This window comes from Cyprinus carpio, unplaced genomic scaffold (genome assembly GCF_018340385.1).
Source record: "Cyprinus carpio isolate SPL01 unplaced genomic scaffold, ASM1834038v1 S000006629, whole genome shotgun sequence".
Taxonomy (NCBI): Eukaryota; Metazoa; Chordata; class Actinopteri; order Cypriniformes; family Cyprinidae; genus Cyprinus; species Cyprinus carpio.
The window spans coordinates 541,747-558,440 of record NW_024879261.1 but is presented as its reverse complement, the minus strand read 5'-3'; the positions used below and the strand labels follow the sequence as shown (position 1 = coordinate 558,440).

The window sequence follows — 16,694 nt, the reverse complement described above, 5'->3', positions numbered from 1 at the left end:
TAGAGATACATGAGGTAGCAATCTGATCTTGGATCAACATAGGCTGTGGTTTCAATCAATCTTATACAGAAAGATCTGTATACAGTGGTTGAAATGGAACAAAGGAAATAACACAAGAAAGTATACATTTCTACTCTAAAACTCTTTAAAAACAGCTTAACAACTCAATTACAGCTTCACATGTAAAAAGAGTGTACATTCTCTTCCAGCTAATGAGATCTTACTGATAGATAATGTGCTTTTTGAATGCTCTGGACTACCATTAAAGTTTCATTACATGGCATCTAAATTTTAATGCGCTAAATTCCTCTGTGTTGTGAAAACACCATGTGCTCAATCTGTCGTCTCCTCCGATACGCTGTAGAAAATTATCGAGTTCTGCATCTCGCCATCATTCATAACACATGAGCACACTGACATCAATTCACGTCTGTAAATGCAACTTCCTTCCTTTTCAAAACAAAGACATTCATTCAGACCCAAAGCGTATTTTTCTCAAAACAAATCTGTCTCTTGTCTTGACATGCGAAAAGTATCTAGAATGCCGCGAGAGGTGTAAAACATTCACCGCTCATCTTGGTCACACAGTTTGCAGAGCTCTGGATCACTTCTTCCTGTCGTCTGGGAATTCCTGCCACCGATGTTTAATGTGGGGCCATGTAGCTAACGACTGTCACAAGCACACATTCATTCCAGATGTATCACGCCATATCAAAGCCAAGATCCACTAAGCAGCACTGCGGCCTGGGCGACGGGAATACCGATTAGATGGTTTATGGCGTCTATAAAAAACAAAAGAAAGAAATCTGAAAACAGCACTCTCAGCCTCTTAAATAGGCCTTTCAGCTTCTACTATGATCTTGTGGGTTCATTTTTGAAGGTAACTGTGAGGGTTTCCCTGCTCAAAGAAAATATTTGCTATGCTTTGTCCATGAAAGTGAGATCAGCTCTCTGTATGCTGTCCAGGTGGAAGGTTTTATGGTGGAGGAACACATGTATGTGTTGAGTGATTTTGTAAAATATACAAGAATTTGTAAAGTTGTGGAAGGGTGAGATTGACTTCACTGACTGACCTGGGCATGCGGTTTCCCTTCTTCCTCACCAGCAATCCACCTGAAATAAGTCAGGGTTTTTTAACTTGTCTATGTCAAAGAACCCCTAATATTTTATGATCTCCTGACAAGAGACCTGAAAAATAAAGGCAGCTACTGTATATATTTTCATGTATAAACCCACATTTTACAGGGTGTGTGAAAAATATAACTATGTTGTTTGCTAAATTAAATAATCAGCTTTAATATTGTTACTATAGTAAAGCCAAAGCAAATTATTAATATATTACCTGAAAAAATAAACACTGATTTTATATTAGGTGTGTCTTTTATCTGACCACTATTTAGATGTATAAACCTGTAGAGAAACATTTTCAATTTAACTCAAATTTATTTGTATAAAGCTTTAACAATAAATAGTATTCCAGGGTAGTTTCAGAGTTAAAGGAATAGCTCAGCTCAAAAACTAAATTTCTGTCATCATTTAGGCCTACTCAACCTCATGTCACGCCAAACCTGTTTCTTTTTTATGTTGAACACAAAAGGGGATATTTTTAAGAATGCTGATAATCGAACAGTTGATGTTCCCCATTGACTTCCATAGTATTTCATTCCCTACTATGAAAGTCAATGGGGACCAACAACTGTTTAATTCTTTAAAATTCTTTAAAATATCTTCTTTTTTCAGTGTAAGAAAGAAACTTGTACAGGTTTGGAAAGACATGAGGGTTTTATATTTAATTTTGCAAACAACATGGTTATATATATATATATATATCTATATATATATATATATATATATATATATATATATATATATATATATATATATATATATAGATGCCTTTATTTTTTGGGGGGGTCTCTTACCAGGAGATCATAAAAGGGTGTCTTTGAAAAAAGTTAAATACCCTGACTTATTTCAGAAGAAGAAGAAAGGAAACTGCATGTTCAGGTCAGTCAGTAAAGTGAATCTTACCTAGACATGAGGCGGTGTTCTGACAAATAATGCTACCTATCAGATTATGCTACCAACACTGTATTTATCCTACTGTAAGGGTAGGTTTACATGTTAATAAAGCCTCACAGCTTATTAATATCATGCTGGAAGCAAAATCTGACAGGTAGCATAGCACTTTTTGCTATCGAATTATGCATTTGTTTTAATAAAAATTTCATTATTGTGATAATATTGTGATAATACCGTATACCATGATAAAAGCATTATCAATTATAGAAACATGAAAATTTGATACCGGCATATCCCTAATCTTACCCTTCCAGAATTTCAATAATTATTTGTTCTTTATCACTCAACACATTATGCATGTGTTCCTCCACCATAAAATCTTTATGGTGAACTATCCCTCTAATTTTGACAGTATGCATTTTTTTTATATATATAATTGTTTTGCAAATCTCTTAGATCCCTCTTGCAACCAACCCAGTTTAAAAACTCCTGCCATTTGGACTGTCACTCAGGCAGGAAATCAGTGCACCACACAAATGCAAAGTGCACAATACAAATGACACGAAAACTATGACAATTTAATAAGGATAAATATAAATATAACAAACTCATATGTGGTAAAATAATGTTTTTTAAATTACTTATTTTAAACCAAATTTTATCAATACTTGTAGTTAATGAATTAAATTTATTATAGTCACCATTTTGGATGAATTATTCACAGTGCATTATGAAATTGCATCCTCTGCAAAGGATTAGGGTTGGCTTACAACTTGGCCTAAGGAAGGCAGAACAATTAAAGTTTGGTGCATCTGCGTTTATCTTGTGTCATCACAAACGAGCACAATGCATTATACAAAACAGAACGCAGGTGAATACATTGTGGTTTTTATTATTAATTTGGTGTTATTATGCGATACTTGGGTTTACTGTTTGTGTGTCGCATGAAGTTTGCAAACACACAGCAGATTGCGAGCCATTCATTTGCTACCCTGATTGCATTCACTGTACACAACTGCACTGTACTCTTGCTCGCATCCAAAGTAAATCCTCACCACTGTCATCCCTTACATGTGTTTTGTTAAACTAATGACGCTGTAATTGGCCAAAACACATGCATGGGTTACTTTACTTCCTGATCAAGTGTGCACCTGAGTCCGAGTTGCTTCATATTCATGGCACAGTTCCACTGCTACCAAAATCAGACCACCTCCTCCAGTATCAGGTTTGGGGACCATGTTTGGAATTAAACTGCCAGTGTGAAAGCACCAAATGTAAAGGAATCTGTTCAATATAGTTAGGTGGAATGCTAGTCCACTACAGAACTCCCGTAAGAAGTGTGACAGGAGATAGAAAACTGTTCACCGCTTTAATCAAAATGAATAAGAAATTTAGTACACCATAAGTTGGAACTAAAAATGAAGTTGGAACCATTTGGAACAACAATGCTTAAGGGAGAAGCTCACTAGGTTTTGGAACAGAGATAATGTTGTCACACGTCATTCCCACTATCATGAGCATCCAAAATCTACTAAATGGCAAAAAAACTTAAATCAGCCAATATCAAGTTTATCCACATAAGGAAACACTTAACAAGTCATTTCAGTGTATGGCTTCAACATATAACCACAACTGGCAGCATCCATGAGTCCTGTCCCTCAGCATCTCATGAAATAACATGTCTTGTGGGTTGAGAGACATCACCATGACAAACATTTCCAGAATCAATGCTTCCAACCAAAACGACACTGGGTAATCAGCACTGACGATTATAATAAATCTAGAGCTCTATTTCATGTGAATTCAGGTTGCAGCCAGTTTGTGCTTCCAGGATGACTGAGTCATCATTATCTTATTCAGTCTTTCTCATATCTCTGTCAGGATGACAATATGACAAACCACAACTAAAAGTTAATTTGAACTACATGTGATTAGAATTTCCTTGTGGGTCGTCTCTTCAACAACAACAAAAAAAGTTCTCTGCTGTATTGTTTCACGTGGGATAGCCATAGAAAAAAGATCTTGGTGAATGAATCAAACCATGAAGAATAAAAAGAGCTGTGATTGATGATGCCACCTTTACACAAGTCGTCAGACGTCCCAAACACGCTCTATTCATGGGTCTCTGCTGGGAGGCCTGGCTCAGGCCCCCTAATCTTATTGTAAGTCACTCTGTACAGGCCGACATTAAGGCCAAGCAGAGGAGTTAGAAAGTAGTGATAAGGAGAGAATGAGACGCAGATGGAGAAACCTTCCCACTGTCTCGTCTCTGTTTCTTTATCACTCCATAAAGTCAGAATGACAACAGAAGCCAACAACGACAACATCTTTCGAATTTTTACAGTTCTTCAGCTTTGCAAATCACAGTCTGATATACTGCCCTTTTTGCAGATGTCTGTCAGAGATGGGAAAAAAGTGATATGTATTTAATAGGAATGTTAAAAAAAAGGGAACATGGAGATTATATGAAGCCTTTAAATATTTAAACAGAAAATCAGGAATATAAAAGCCTGAAATCAATAAAATACAGCTGCAAAATATTGCAGTTCCTGTCTGTTTTGTTTCTGTTACCAAGTTACAAAGCACAAGAATGGTTAGTTACTGCTCCCTGCCTTTATAAAACTTTACAATCCTTTAAACACTACTGACAGTATTTGTGAAATGTAAAAGATATCAGACTACTAAAAGTCTCCTGATGCCAGGAATATAACTGAGGCCATTTCCCACAAGCACAAGCGTCACATCTGTGTGAGATGCAGCATCCTTGCTGCACGGAAACAACCAAAGATATATGGATTTCTCCCTATTTAAAGATATATATATATATATATGGATTTATATATATATATATATATATATATATATATATAATTTAAAGTATATATATATATATATACACATCATAAGTCATATTTGTTTGATTTTAAACTCTCAGTGTCAAAAGAAGTGCACTTACATACTGTAACTGGTTTCCAAGTATTTTTCCAAATGAAAAGATTTACTATTTATTTTGCAAATTAATAGATTTATTATGATTTTGTTCTATTTTTCTTTCATTATTGTTTATTTTGTTATTGTGATAAGCTTATGAATGGTAAAAGAAAAAAAGGGGTTTGAAAATAAAAAGGTGACTGTACTCAGATGAATAAGATGAGAGAAGAGAAATAAAGAAATAAATTAAACTATTTTTTCTTCCATGAATATCTATATTGCCCCCATTTTTTGAAAAAGACATTAATAAATACTTCTATTTAGCATGGATGCATTAAATTGATCAAAAGTGGCAGGAAAGGTTTTTATGTCAAATAAATAAATAAATAGTTTGACACTTTCTATTTATCAAATATTCCTGATCAAAAATGTATCACAGTTTCCACAACAATAACAAGCAACACAACCATTTTCAACATTAGATATTGATTCAAAGAAATGATTCTCGAGCACCAAATCAGCATATTAAAATGACTTCTAAAGGATCATGTGACACAGAAGTCTGAAGTAATGGCTCGTGAAATAAATATTTGCAGCCATGATAAGCTTTATAAAAAAAATTATCAATAAATAAAAACACCTACCAACCCCAAATTTGGAATGGTAGTGTATTCTTAAAAAAAAAAAAAAAAAACTTTTCTTGTGGTTCAGGAAAAAAACCTCAAACGGGTGTGAAATGACATGACATAATGAGTAAACAATGACAGAATTTTCTTTTTTGGGTGAACTATTCCTTTAAAAACAACAGGATGTGCACTTGACCAAAGCAGTAATTTTCATTTCTTTCCAGATGCTGATTTAATGATAACCATGATGACATATTAAACAAATGGGAAGGTCTAGATTCACTCTGCTCTTGGACCTCCATCTCAGTTTTTATCTCTATGACTGCTTTATGACTTTTGGCGTTCTCTCTATCCGCAGTAGATCTGCCATGAACAGAGCCCGTCTGCTTCCTCTATGGACCTCACAACAGGCAGAGTCTATTTGAGTATAAATGTGACATATCTATCAGCACAAAGACTGGTCATTACACATGAAGTACACAGGAAAAGCCCTACATAACCCCAGCTTGTAAATCACATTGCATTCAGTTCCTCAACACAACCAACGTGTCACAATGGTTCCATCCTGAAGGACTCATCATAGTCTTTGGATCACCGCAACATGACGGTTTTGGAGAGTTTTTAAACTCATCTTCACAGAAGTGCTGTTTCTTTCCTATACAAGCACTGGCAAAATAGAGTACGTTCAGATGTAAAACTGAGATGAGGGCTATTAGCTAAATGAGAAAAAGCCAGTGAGTGTGAGGACCATCCTAGAAATATCGGCCTGCAAAAATGACTGCATTTTCTTCAGATGGGTTCATTTATAAAATATGAGGAGAGATTAAGGTGGGTAACAAACCAAACAAAAGTGACTAATTCTTCTGAGGGCCTTATAGAAGGACACACGGAGATCCCTATAAGGATTGAATTGCCATATTTAGATAATGCTGATTGAACAACACTAAAAAGGGTGTAGAATATAATTGAACTTGCCCAGGTTAAAAGGCAGAGCAAAATGCAAAGTTTAATGTCCCGAAGACCAATTCATTTTTAAATAGCAAATAACAGAAATGTGTGGCATGCCACTATGACCCTTGCATTGCCAGTAACACAAGGCACCTTGTACTGACCCAGCAAACTTCAACTTCATTTGCCCTCTAAGAAAAAACTTCTTTTGCAGTGCACAGTCATCACAAATAACCACACTAATTCACCCGCCAATGACACGCGCTGATGTCATAGTTCCAGGCCAAATATCTGAGAAACATCCACACCAATAAACCCAAACGATGTTGACGTTCAACACAAAAAAGTAACACTCTGTTGATATAGGACTTTTTTGTAATACACAGAGGAATAATTGCTGCCATGTTGTACTTGGAAGCTAAATTGAGTTTTTTTTCTTGGGTTTTTGCAGTTAGACAGTATAGTGTAAAACACACATAGAATTCATTAAATCAAGCATTTTTTCATGTCAGTGTAAGGGGTGACTGGCTCATCTGCAAATCAGCAAAGTGGACATATAGTTACAGTGGGGTCCAAAAATCTAAGACCAGTGCAAATGCTTCTATTTATCTTTTTTTCTCTCATATATTAAAGCTACCATTTCTAAAATTTCATTTTTAAAGTATTTAATATGTCCCTCATTGTGTTAATGACTATTCAATCTGAATCAACTTCACAAATTTGAGAAAGCTGGTAATTCATGTTATCCAGTAAAATGACAATTTTCCAAAGAGAATCTTGCATGTTTCAATGGTAGCAAGGAAATTTTGGTGCAATATTCCTTTTAGCTTAATTAAAGGGACAGTCACCCAAAAATGGAAGTTCTATCATTAATTACTCACCCTCATGTTGTTTCAAACCTGTAAGACCTTTGTTCATCTTTGTAAAAAACAAAAGGTAGAAAGATAGTAAAGGCATCGATAAAATAGTCTATGCGACATCAGTGGTTCAACCTTAATTTTATTAAGCTACAAGAATATTTTTTTTGTGTGCAAAGAAAACAAAAATAATGATTTTATTCAACAATTTCTTCTCTACCATGTCAGTCTTCGAAGAACGTTCACATGAGTACCATGATGCATGGGTTTGCGTTCCTCTGCTTGCAAATGAGGCACAAGATGCATTGCTGTTGCTGTCTAGGCAGGGCCAGAAAGCTCTCGGATTTCATCAAAAATATCTTAATTTGTGTTCCAAAGAAGAACAAAGGTCTTATGGGTTCAGAACAATATGAGGTTAAGTAATTAATTACAACATTTTAAATTTTGGGGTGAACTATCTCTTTAATTGGTGGTGTAAAAAGCAGTAAAGAACCTCAAAAACAATATATATTTTCCATGTTATATTAAATTTTGAAATTCAGATTTTCAATCTTATTTTTTTTAACCCTTTACTTCTTGCCTGTAGAGATATAGGCCTGTATAAAAACCAAGTACTATTTGCTCACCCTAATGTTGCTCTAAACCTGTAAGACTTTCACTCATCTTCAGAACACAAACTACATATTTTTAATATAATCTGACGTCTATCCATTGAATGTCTTGGTAATCAAAGCTTCAAAAAGAGGCACTGTGAGTAAGTCATGTGACTCCAGTGCTTTTATCCAGATTTTATAAAGCAATTATAAATGTCTTCAGGTTTATTTGTGTTCTGAAGATGAAAAGAGTCTGATGATTGGAACTGCATGAAGGTGAGTAAATGATGACAGAATTTTCAAAGTTGGATAAATTAACCCTTTAAAGGTGCTGTATGTAGGATTGACACCGAGTGGTTGAACTAGGTATTGCAGTCCTAATTTAAAATACTGCAGAGGGTTTTTTTCACCCGGCCAGTCCTCCTCAGACTTGAGGCACACGCAGGTTGCCAGATTGACGACACAAACAGGAATGAGCACACTTGACGATGAATGAAATTAAATTAGCTGTTTTCTCCGCCAACTTGCAACCCGGGATGCCAAAATACAACTGGGTAAACAGGCAGTGGGCGGGTTTCACAAACCAAAACAAAGACCGACATTCCGGCCCGGAGCACACATTTTCAAAGGAGAATAACTGACTGTAGCATTGTTTTTCAAATAAACAAGTATGTTAACTTAGCATGTTTCTAAAATATCTGCAAACATGTTATGGTTTTTTTATGCTTTAGTCAAAATCTTACATACAGCACCTTTAAGTGCAATAATACACATTTAAATACATTCACTTTGTCCTTAAAATAGCTCAGTACCAGTCAAATGACAAGGGCACGTAAATTCCCTTTTGACTTTCCGGCTCTGGTTAAATGGTCAGCACCAGGATATCAGGATGTCTGAACCAGGCCAGTTTTGCCAGTATGTTGACAGTACTCAAAAGTCAGCAGGAAGCTTCAGAGTCATGTTAACTACTGACCACCTTTAACAGCCCTGGCCTTAAAAGGACATCATTGCTGCCTCTTACTTCCTACATCAAATGTTTAATCTATTTACAGTAAAACACTGTTACAGAACTAGAGTGTTTTTAGGAAGGAAAAAATTCATTCAAAGAAAAAAGAACATGTGAGAGGACAAGAAGGTTATACTGCAACAGGAAGAAGCTTTTTTTCCTTGTCCTTTTTTGTAAAAGCGATCCATTTTCTGCAGTCTCTTTTAGGACATTAAACTATCTTATTACTTTTTACATTGTCGATTATGTCATATAATACAAGACTGTAATGGAGCGGCTAAAACACGCTGTTGGAACAGTGATGCCTAATTCTGGATATATAGTCATGTTCAGACGATCACTCTCAAATAATGCCCACCAAAAAACACTATCGTCTTTCTATAGAAAAGGAGCTGTGGGTTTTATAGGTGCTACCTCATGTGGTTAAAAGAGAAAGGGTGAATATATTTCACAAGTCCTGATCTGAGGAAATTGGAGCTTTAACACAAATCAACCCAGTGCAATTCAATTCTCTGATGAAGACCTTGGGTTGCTCCTCTACTGCTTAACAGCACTATTAGTGATGGGCTAATCTTCTGAACTCCTAATGTTAAACTGACCTCTTCACTACCATCACCTGACTTTTCACTGTGGTATCTGAGGCCTTGACTGCAGTTTAAGTGTGTGTGTGTGTGTGTGTGTGTGTGTGTGTGTGTGTGTGTGTGTGTGTGTGTGTGTGTGTGTGTGTGTGTGTGTGAGAAAGTAATATCCAAAAGATGTCATTAGCGTGAGAGGCATAAAGCCACACATGCAGTGGCTACAGGTCACTTGTCGTTGTTCTAGTGGTCAAAAGCTCAATATTATTACTAAAATATTAAGAACAAGGCTAATATGGTATTTATTCACCATATCTGATGACACATTTCAAAATATTTAATTGCTAATTTTACAGGCTATTCAATGATTTAATTTGCTTTACCATGCATCATTTCTTAAAAGTAGTCAGAAACATATTAATATTTTCGTTCTCAGCTTGTGGAAGAGCTGGTTTCATTCATCATGTGATTTTCTCATCACCATTTGTTTTTGGTGGTTATCAGTGTATTACAACTGTTCAAAACAGATATTAGTATTTCAGCGGGTTGGTATATTAACATTATATCAGTTGAAATTAAATACTTTTTTATTGTGAATTTAAGAGGAGTCTGTAAACCCTAAAATTATGCTACCATATATTTATTTATATTTTTACAGTAAAGTTCATGTCAGCTCTTTTGTCTTTAATTGTATTAGTTTTTGTTCCCGAAAGTTGCTTTTCATTTGCACAAACTGAGGCTGGACCTATTTTAGATTCATCTACATATAATCAAAATTGGTGTTTTTCTACAAATATTATGATTCCCTTCAGCAACTATATATTTTCATCTATAAAATAGGGATGCGTCAATCCAATATTCATATCGGGTATCGGCTCCGATACTGCCATTTTTCTCAGATCAAGCATTGGTCAGAGAGGGCTGATCCAAATTCAAGATTTATTTATTTTTCTTCTGATTGTGCAAATTATTCTGTATTACTTCTGAAGCCATACAGTAGCTTAATGCGAGCTACATATGAATATTTAAGTCCTTACATTAAAGTTCACACAAAACTATTTTCTCCATAGTCTGTATCTAGTAGATTGTGAAAGAATGATTATCAGTTACACACACAGAGATATAAATTCTACATTTATGTAAATGGAGAGAAAAAAACTTCCCTTCTATCGGATCGGTATCGGCCAATACTGAACCCTAGGTATCGGAATCGGTATCAGAGGCGAAAAAGGTGGATTGGAGCATCCCTACTATAAAGTCCCATTTGTACTATATAGACAATATTGCTTTTAAGATGTTTTCGAAAGAAAATGTTTTCAAAAATACATTCTGTAAAATATATATATAATATATATATATATATATATATATATATATATATATATATATATATATATATATATATATATATATATATATGTATATATATAATTAATACCTTACGGTAACATGGTAAGTTAAATATACTTTTTTGCAACATCTTTTTTTTCTCTCAAATAACCTCCTAGCATCCTCTTGCAGACCCCAAATGCCAGTTTGAAAACCTCTCCTCTAGATTCAAATTTAGAACCTCACATTTTGCTCAAATTACAACATATTTAATGGGGATAATTTTATGATTCATTTTTTGTCAATCTGTCAAGGCAGACTTCACATAGTGTTCAGATAGCATTCCAGCTGCACTAATTTTTAATTGTTGGTCTACATAAACATGCGTCTGACAGATGTTTTTGTTTGTTGTGTTCAAAACCATGAGCGCTTTAGTTTTAAGGCAATCAATCAAGTTTAAAAGTAGTCAAAAAACCTACTCTGAATGACCCCCGAATTAATCAAGTTATATCGAGTTAAATCTATTGGGACAGCTCACAACTGAAACAGATCGGATCAGTCCGGTGTTTTTATGTAGACCATGGAACCACCTGTAAAGCAAATTGTCTTGAGGAATAAACGTCCTACAGAAGGTTATAAAATACTAGAAGGGTCACTTTGCCAAGGACAACTGTGATGTCCATTGTAACCAAACGGAAAATGCAAGGCAGAATCCAAACATTACTAAGATCAGGCCATCTACCAGATCGACTAATCAAGGACAGAAGGTCAATTGCCAGAGAAATGATCAGAGTTCTTTGGATGAAATGGGGGAAACTATGTAGACATCAACAATTCTTTCGACACTTCACTGATTCTGCCTCGCTTCATGCAGATGGCTATAAAAGAACGCCAGTTTTGAAAAAGGCCTACATTACATCACGGCTAAAGTTTTCTAGAACCCACGTGATAGAACTTTAAAGCCACTCCAAACCTTCTGGAATAATTTTGTGGTCTGATTAGTCCAGGCTCGAGTCGATTCACCTAAAGCAAAGGAGACTGTTTGGCGCAAACCAAATATGGCCCAAGACCAAGGCATCAGCATCTCTTCCATCAAGTATGGTAGTGGCGGCATCATTCTCTTTTCAGCAGGAGCAACTGGAAACCTTGTTGGCACCAAGACCAACATGGATAGAGCCAAATACAGGTAAATACTTGGATAGAAGCTATTTGAGTCAGTCAGAGATCTGCATTTAGAGTAAAGATTAATTTTCCAGTGCAACAAAAATCAAGTGCACACAGCTCAACTATAAAGGGATGGCTTGGAAAAAAGCAGTTAGCAGTTCTGGAATGACCCAGTCAGATGCAAGACTTCAATCCAAACTGCAGCATGATCAGGAAAATACATTGTGCAAATGCTAATTTGGAAGAATTTAAAATTCCAATACATAAAGCTCATAGAATTACTCAAACTTACTGTGTTCTTAAATATAGAACAACCATGAAGTACCCAAGACTCAACCTTTATTGCCCATAAAATAAATTTAGCTAGTGTAACTGTGCCTTAGCATTAGCATAGACTCAGGAAGTGGAAAAACAAATAATGCATTAATTGTGTTTAAAAAAAACATTAAATAATCAAAGAAGTTAATCATAAATGTTTTTGAACTTATGAATTTACTGTTACTCAATGGTGAAAAAATTATTTTAGTGAGTTATAAGGTTAATAATTTGGACAAAAAAAGTAACAACATTAATGTTTTCTGTAAACACTGCACATGTGTTGTATACACTTGCATCAGAAGTACAAATGTTACAGCAGTTTGGAAGGAATCCCTTCCGCTGAGTCTTGAGATATAAGACTCTGCTCAAGACTTTTCATGGGGCTGGTTTCCAGAAGAAAGCAGGATTTTAATGTTCACATGTGATATATAGCGTGGGTTATATCTGCAAGACTCTTACAGATGAAATTCAGGGGAGGATTGTTGGACTGTAGAGCAGAACAGAACTGTAACTCTATCAGCTCTCAATAGTGAACCTCTGAAACGGAAACCATTCAATCTCAATTACTGCTTTGAACCTCCTGTTCTAGGAAGCAATGACGCTGCACGCTTTAGAAAAAGAAGGGAGAAAAACCGAGGACCCGCTCAAATAATTTGTTCTCACTCTTATGTTTAGTTGGGGAGGCAAGAAGCAGACTAAATCAATCACGCCGAGCTCTGAATAGACTGAGACGGGGCAGGGACAGTGAAAAGCAGCCAAGTGCCTGCAATTCCCAGCATTAGTCTCCACCAGAAGGTCACCATAACGAAGAACCTGAGATTTGTTTAGGCTATGTAAAAACATGTTACATAACTAATCTCTGGACCCACATACAAAATAGTTCCATTATTTTTGAAGTAAATTCAATTGATCAACTCTATTTAATAAAAGTACCAAATGTGACCTTCGAAACATTTAGAAACATAGGACTCTTTTCAAGAAGCCAGTTGCTGAAGCAGACAGGAAAGAGTAGTGACATTGGAAGCGGTCCATAGTAATTACACTGCCCCCTGAAAAAGTATTGTGGGTAACCTTCACCGTGCCAACAAAAGCAACAGGGAGGAGGTGAACTTGCATTAGGATTTCTTTTTTTAGACACAAGTTGCATGGACGAAGAACTGACTTCAACTGAGATGTTTGTCCATTAATGTTAATTTTTACACTTAAGATTGTGGTCCAGCAGCTTTCATGAACATTTCTGATGTTTCTGATGGCTGCTCTTCCTTTGCAAGCTCCAAAGACCTCAGTTTGAGACCTAACAGGGAATTCACACAGGATGCACTTTTCTTTCGCTACAATGCAGCTGCAGAATGCAAAACGTAGGAACATTAATTATATACCGCTAACACAGACACTCAATATGCTTATCCATACATAAACATGCTTATGTTGTCCCCCACACTCATCTGATTGGCCAAATGTTTTAAAACAGACAATGATATGCTGTGTTGTTTTACATATTCCACCATTCAAAAGTTTGAGTCTGTAGGATTTTTTTTAAAGAAACTAATACTTTAATTCAGCAAGAACACATTCAATTTATAAAAGTGGCAGCATTACAAAAGACTACTAATTAAAAAAAAAAATAAAAAAAAAGGTTTTGTTGAAAAGTTTTATTCATCAATTAATAAAGGCATCACAGTTTCCACAAAAATATTAAGCAGCAAAACTGCTTTAAAATTTGATAATAATAAGAAAGTTTCTTGAATACCAAAACTTGAAAAAAAAAATGTTTTGACATATTAATTAACATTTTAATTCACATTTGCTGTTGCTGTTTAAATATGATTGTTGCCTGTGTTGTCTTCCACACAAGTTACAGATAACAATTATCTCTATTTCAGGGTCCTCAAGGTCAAAAAACTTGTATTTGCTTGTCAGTAACACCTGTTGGATTAGTTTCTTGTCAGATAAAGTTAAACAGAAAAGAACCGAGCTTTAAAAAAGACAAAAATTGCAATTATAATACAAATTCCAATTTCAAAAGTTCGGGTCAGGAAGATCCTTTTTTTTTAATAAAACAATACTTTTCTTCAGAAGGAATACATTACAATGATCGGAAGTGGCATTTAAAACATATTAAAATAGCAAACAGTTATTTTAAGTTGTAATAATATTTCACAGTATTACAGTTTTTATTGTATTATTTTCATTAAATATATACAGTCTTGGCTGTTGTAACCCTGACAAGTCTTCTCTAGTGAATTTTTTGTGTAGCTGATCATTTTGAGAAAATATTGCATTTCAGCAAAATGATCTTGGAGGATAGAATATCTCACTTCAAAAATGGAGAGTTATATATTTCTATCTGTTTTCCCCGGTGTAGCATGTCTCACTTTACCAGCTTGGCTAGACAGATTGAGGAACAGTGTGAGAAAGTTCAAATCAGCTGCAACCTTCAGATGAGGTCACAGACTACTGATCTGAGCTCAGTTTCCTCCATGTGACTTTGACATCATCATGCACTATGTAATTCCTCCATGTCCTCACATTCCAACTCAAACAGATTCGCCACTGATGTGATGTCTCTATGCAAAGGACACAGGTCTCATGTTTAGAAAATATGTTTGACACATTGCAGCAGGAAAGAGTTAAAAACATGATAGACCAGGTGACAGTGGGTTTCCAAGTTGCCTGTTCCAAATTTTCCACTTTAACCCCAGCCTCAGCTCATTTTAGAGCCAATGACATCATATGTAGTGTAGCGAGAGAGCGGTGTGACAAAGTAAATCCAAGCTGACCGCAAATTAGACGTTATTCACAGAAAACATCTGAATGTTCAGCCAGAGCTGTCACATACAGGCTACTGCACTTTTTTCTTACCGTTCTGTTCTTCTAGCTCATTGCCGATCTCCTGACCCATCTGTTTTTGTCTACTTATGACTGCAGCCAGAGCATCCAGGCCAGCATCCTGAGCTAAAGAGAAAGACACGTGAGGATAGAAACATATTTAGACAGACATGTACAAAAGAAAGACAAAAGGGCACATATTTATCCAAAAATGTGCATATTTTATGTTCCTGTGGTTAACATCATGTAAATCATCAGGCGTTGAAGGACAAGCTAAATGCAAATCTCATGTGGGACAGAAAAACAATTGAAAAGTGCATAAATTCCATCTAAATGAGCCTCATAGAGAGAGAGGGAAACCTGTTGGCATCTGTGACATTTAAATGACACATAGTGTGATCTGATGTCATTTTTGACAGAGGCAGCTGCTACGGTGAGCCACAAGGTACTTTAGCAGTAACCTTGAAGCTAAAAGTATAACTTGGGTAGACAAAACGGCTCCTGCTTTTTCTCAAAACTCCTACCAGTTGCTATTCTCAAATGAGTAGCAGATCTCATAATGGGGGCGTGAAATCAAAAAAGGGCTTCTTCTAATGCCTCATTCCATCAAGAGGACAGCAGAAAGAGGTGGCCAGATAATTGCCAGCTAGAAACAATGTCAAATACCACATTAGTTATGAGACTGAAGAACTTGCACCCATATGCAATATACCTTCGATAATCTGCTGCTGATGGTGTTTGATTTCTCCAAAGCTGAGTCCTCTGGTCTCCTCGGACTCATTAACAAGCCACGGGTTCCCAGCAGGCCCCGAACCGTTTCCCCCTGTCATCAGACTTGACCTGGAGATACACATTGTGTCATGTCAGTTTACTACACAGACTCTTTTAAATTCTGCAGTTTGAAATTCTGAAATAGAAGTATCACATTGTGTACTATGCACCACATTCCCATGATTCACTAACAAAGGTTGTTATAGAAAAAAAAGTAAAATATAAAACTATTGACTGATGGCCTTTGGTTATAAGTATAAGTGCTAAACACACTTCCTTTAAAAAATTCAGTGTTTGTAAGATTTTTTTTTGTTTTTTTTTTAATGTTTAAGTCTCTTATGAACACGTGCAACATTTATGAGATCAAAAATACAGTAACAGCATCATTGTGAAATTTCATTACAATTATGGAATTGTATGGAATAATGGAATTTATTGCTGTAAGATCAAAGCTGAACACTCAACTACCATTAATTCAGGCTTTAGTTTTACATAATCCTTCAGAAATTATTCTAATATGCAGAACTGCATAAGATACGTTGATTTTTATGAGATCAGCACAGATATTTTCAAATTTTATGATTTTTTGTGGAAACCTTGATATTTTTTTTTTTTTCAGGATTTTTTGATGAATCAGAAAGTCCAAAAGAGCAGCATTTATTTGAAATCTTCTATACCAATGTAAAAACTATCTGTATTTTCATTTCTGATCAATTTAATACATC

The 16,694-nt window shown here is 35.5% G+C and overlaps 1 protein-coding gene across 3 annotated transcripts in view; it reads right to left on the bottom strand.

Annotated features, from left to right (window-relative positions):
• Positions 1-213: 213 nt before the first annotated feature.
• LOC109057542 (syntaxin-8-like) overlaps positions 214-16,694 on the bottom strand; it is a 30,095-nt gene continuing 13,614 nt past the window's right edge. Inside the window, exons 5-7 of one of the 3 annotated variants that reach the window (XM_042755056.1) lie at positions 15,911-16,038; positions 15,232-15,324; positions 214-782 (exon numbers count right to left, since the gene is read on the bottom strand). In XM_042755056.1, the coding sequence (XP_042610990.1) occupies positions 712-782; positions 15,232-15,324; positions 15,911-16,038 (292 nt within the window). In that variant the 3' untranslated portion in view covers positions 214-711. Of the gene's footprint in view, positions 783-14,063; positions 14,937-15,231; positions 15,325-15,910; positions 16,039-16,694 lie in introns of those variants that run through there. The other 2 variants (XM_042755057.1, XM_042755055.1) reach the window with 2 other exon arrangements.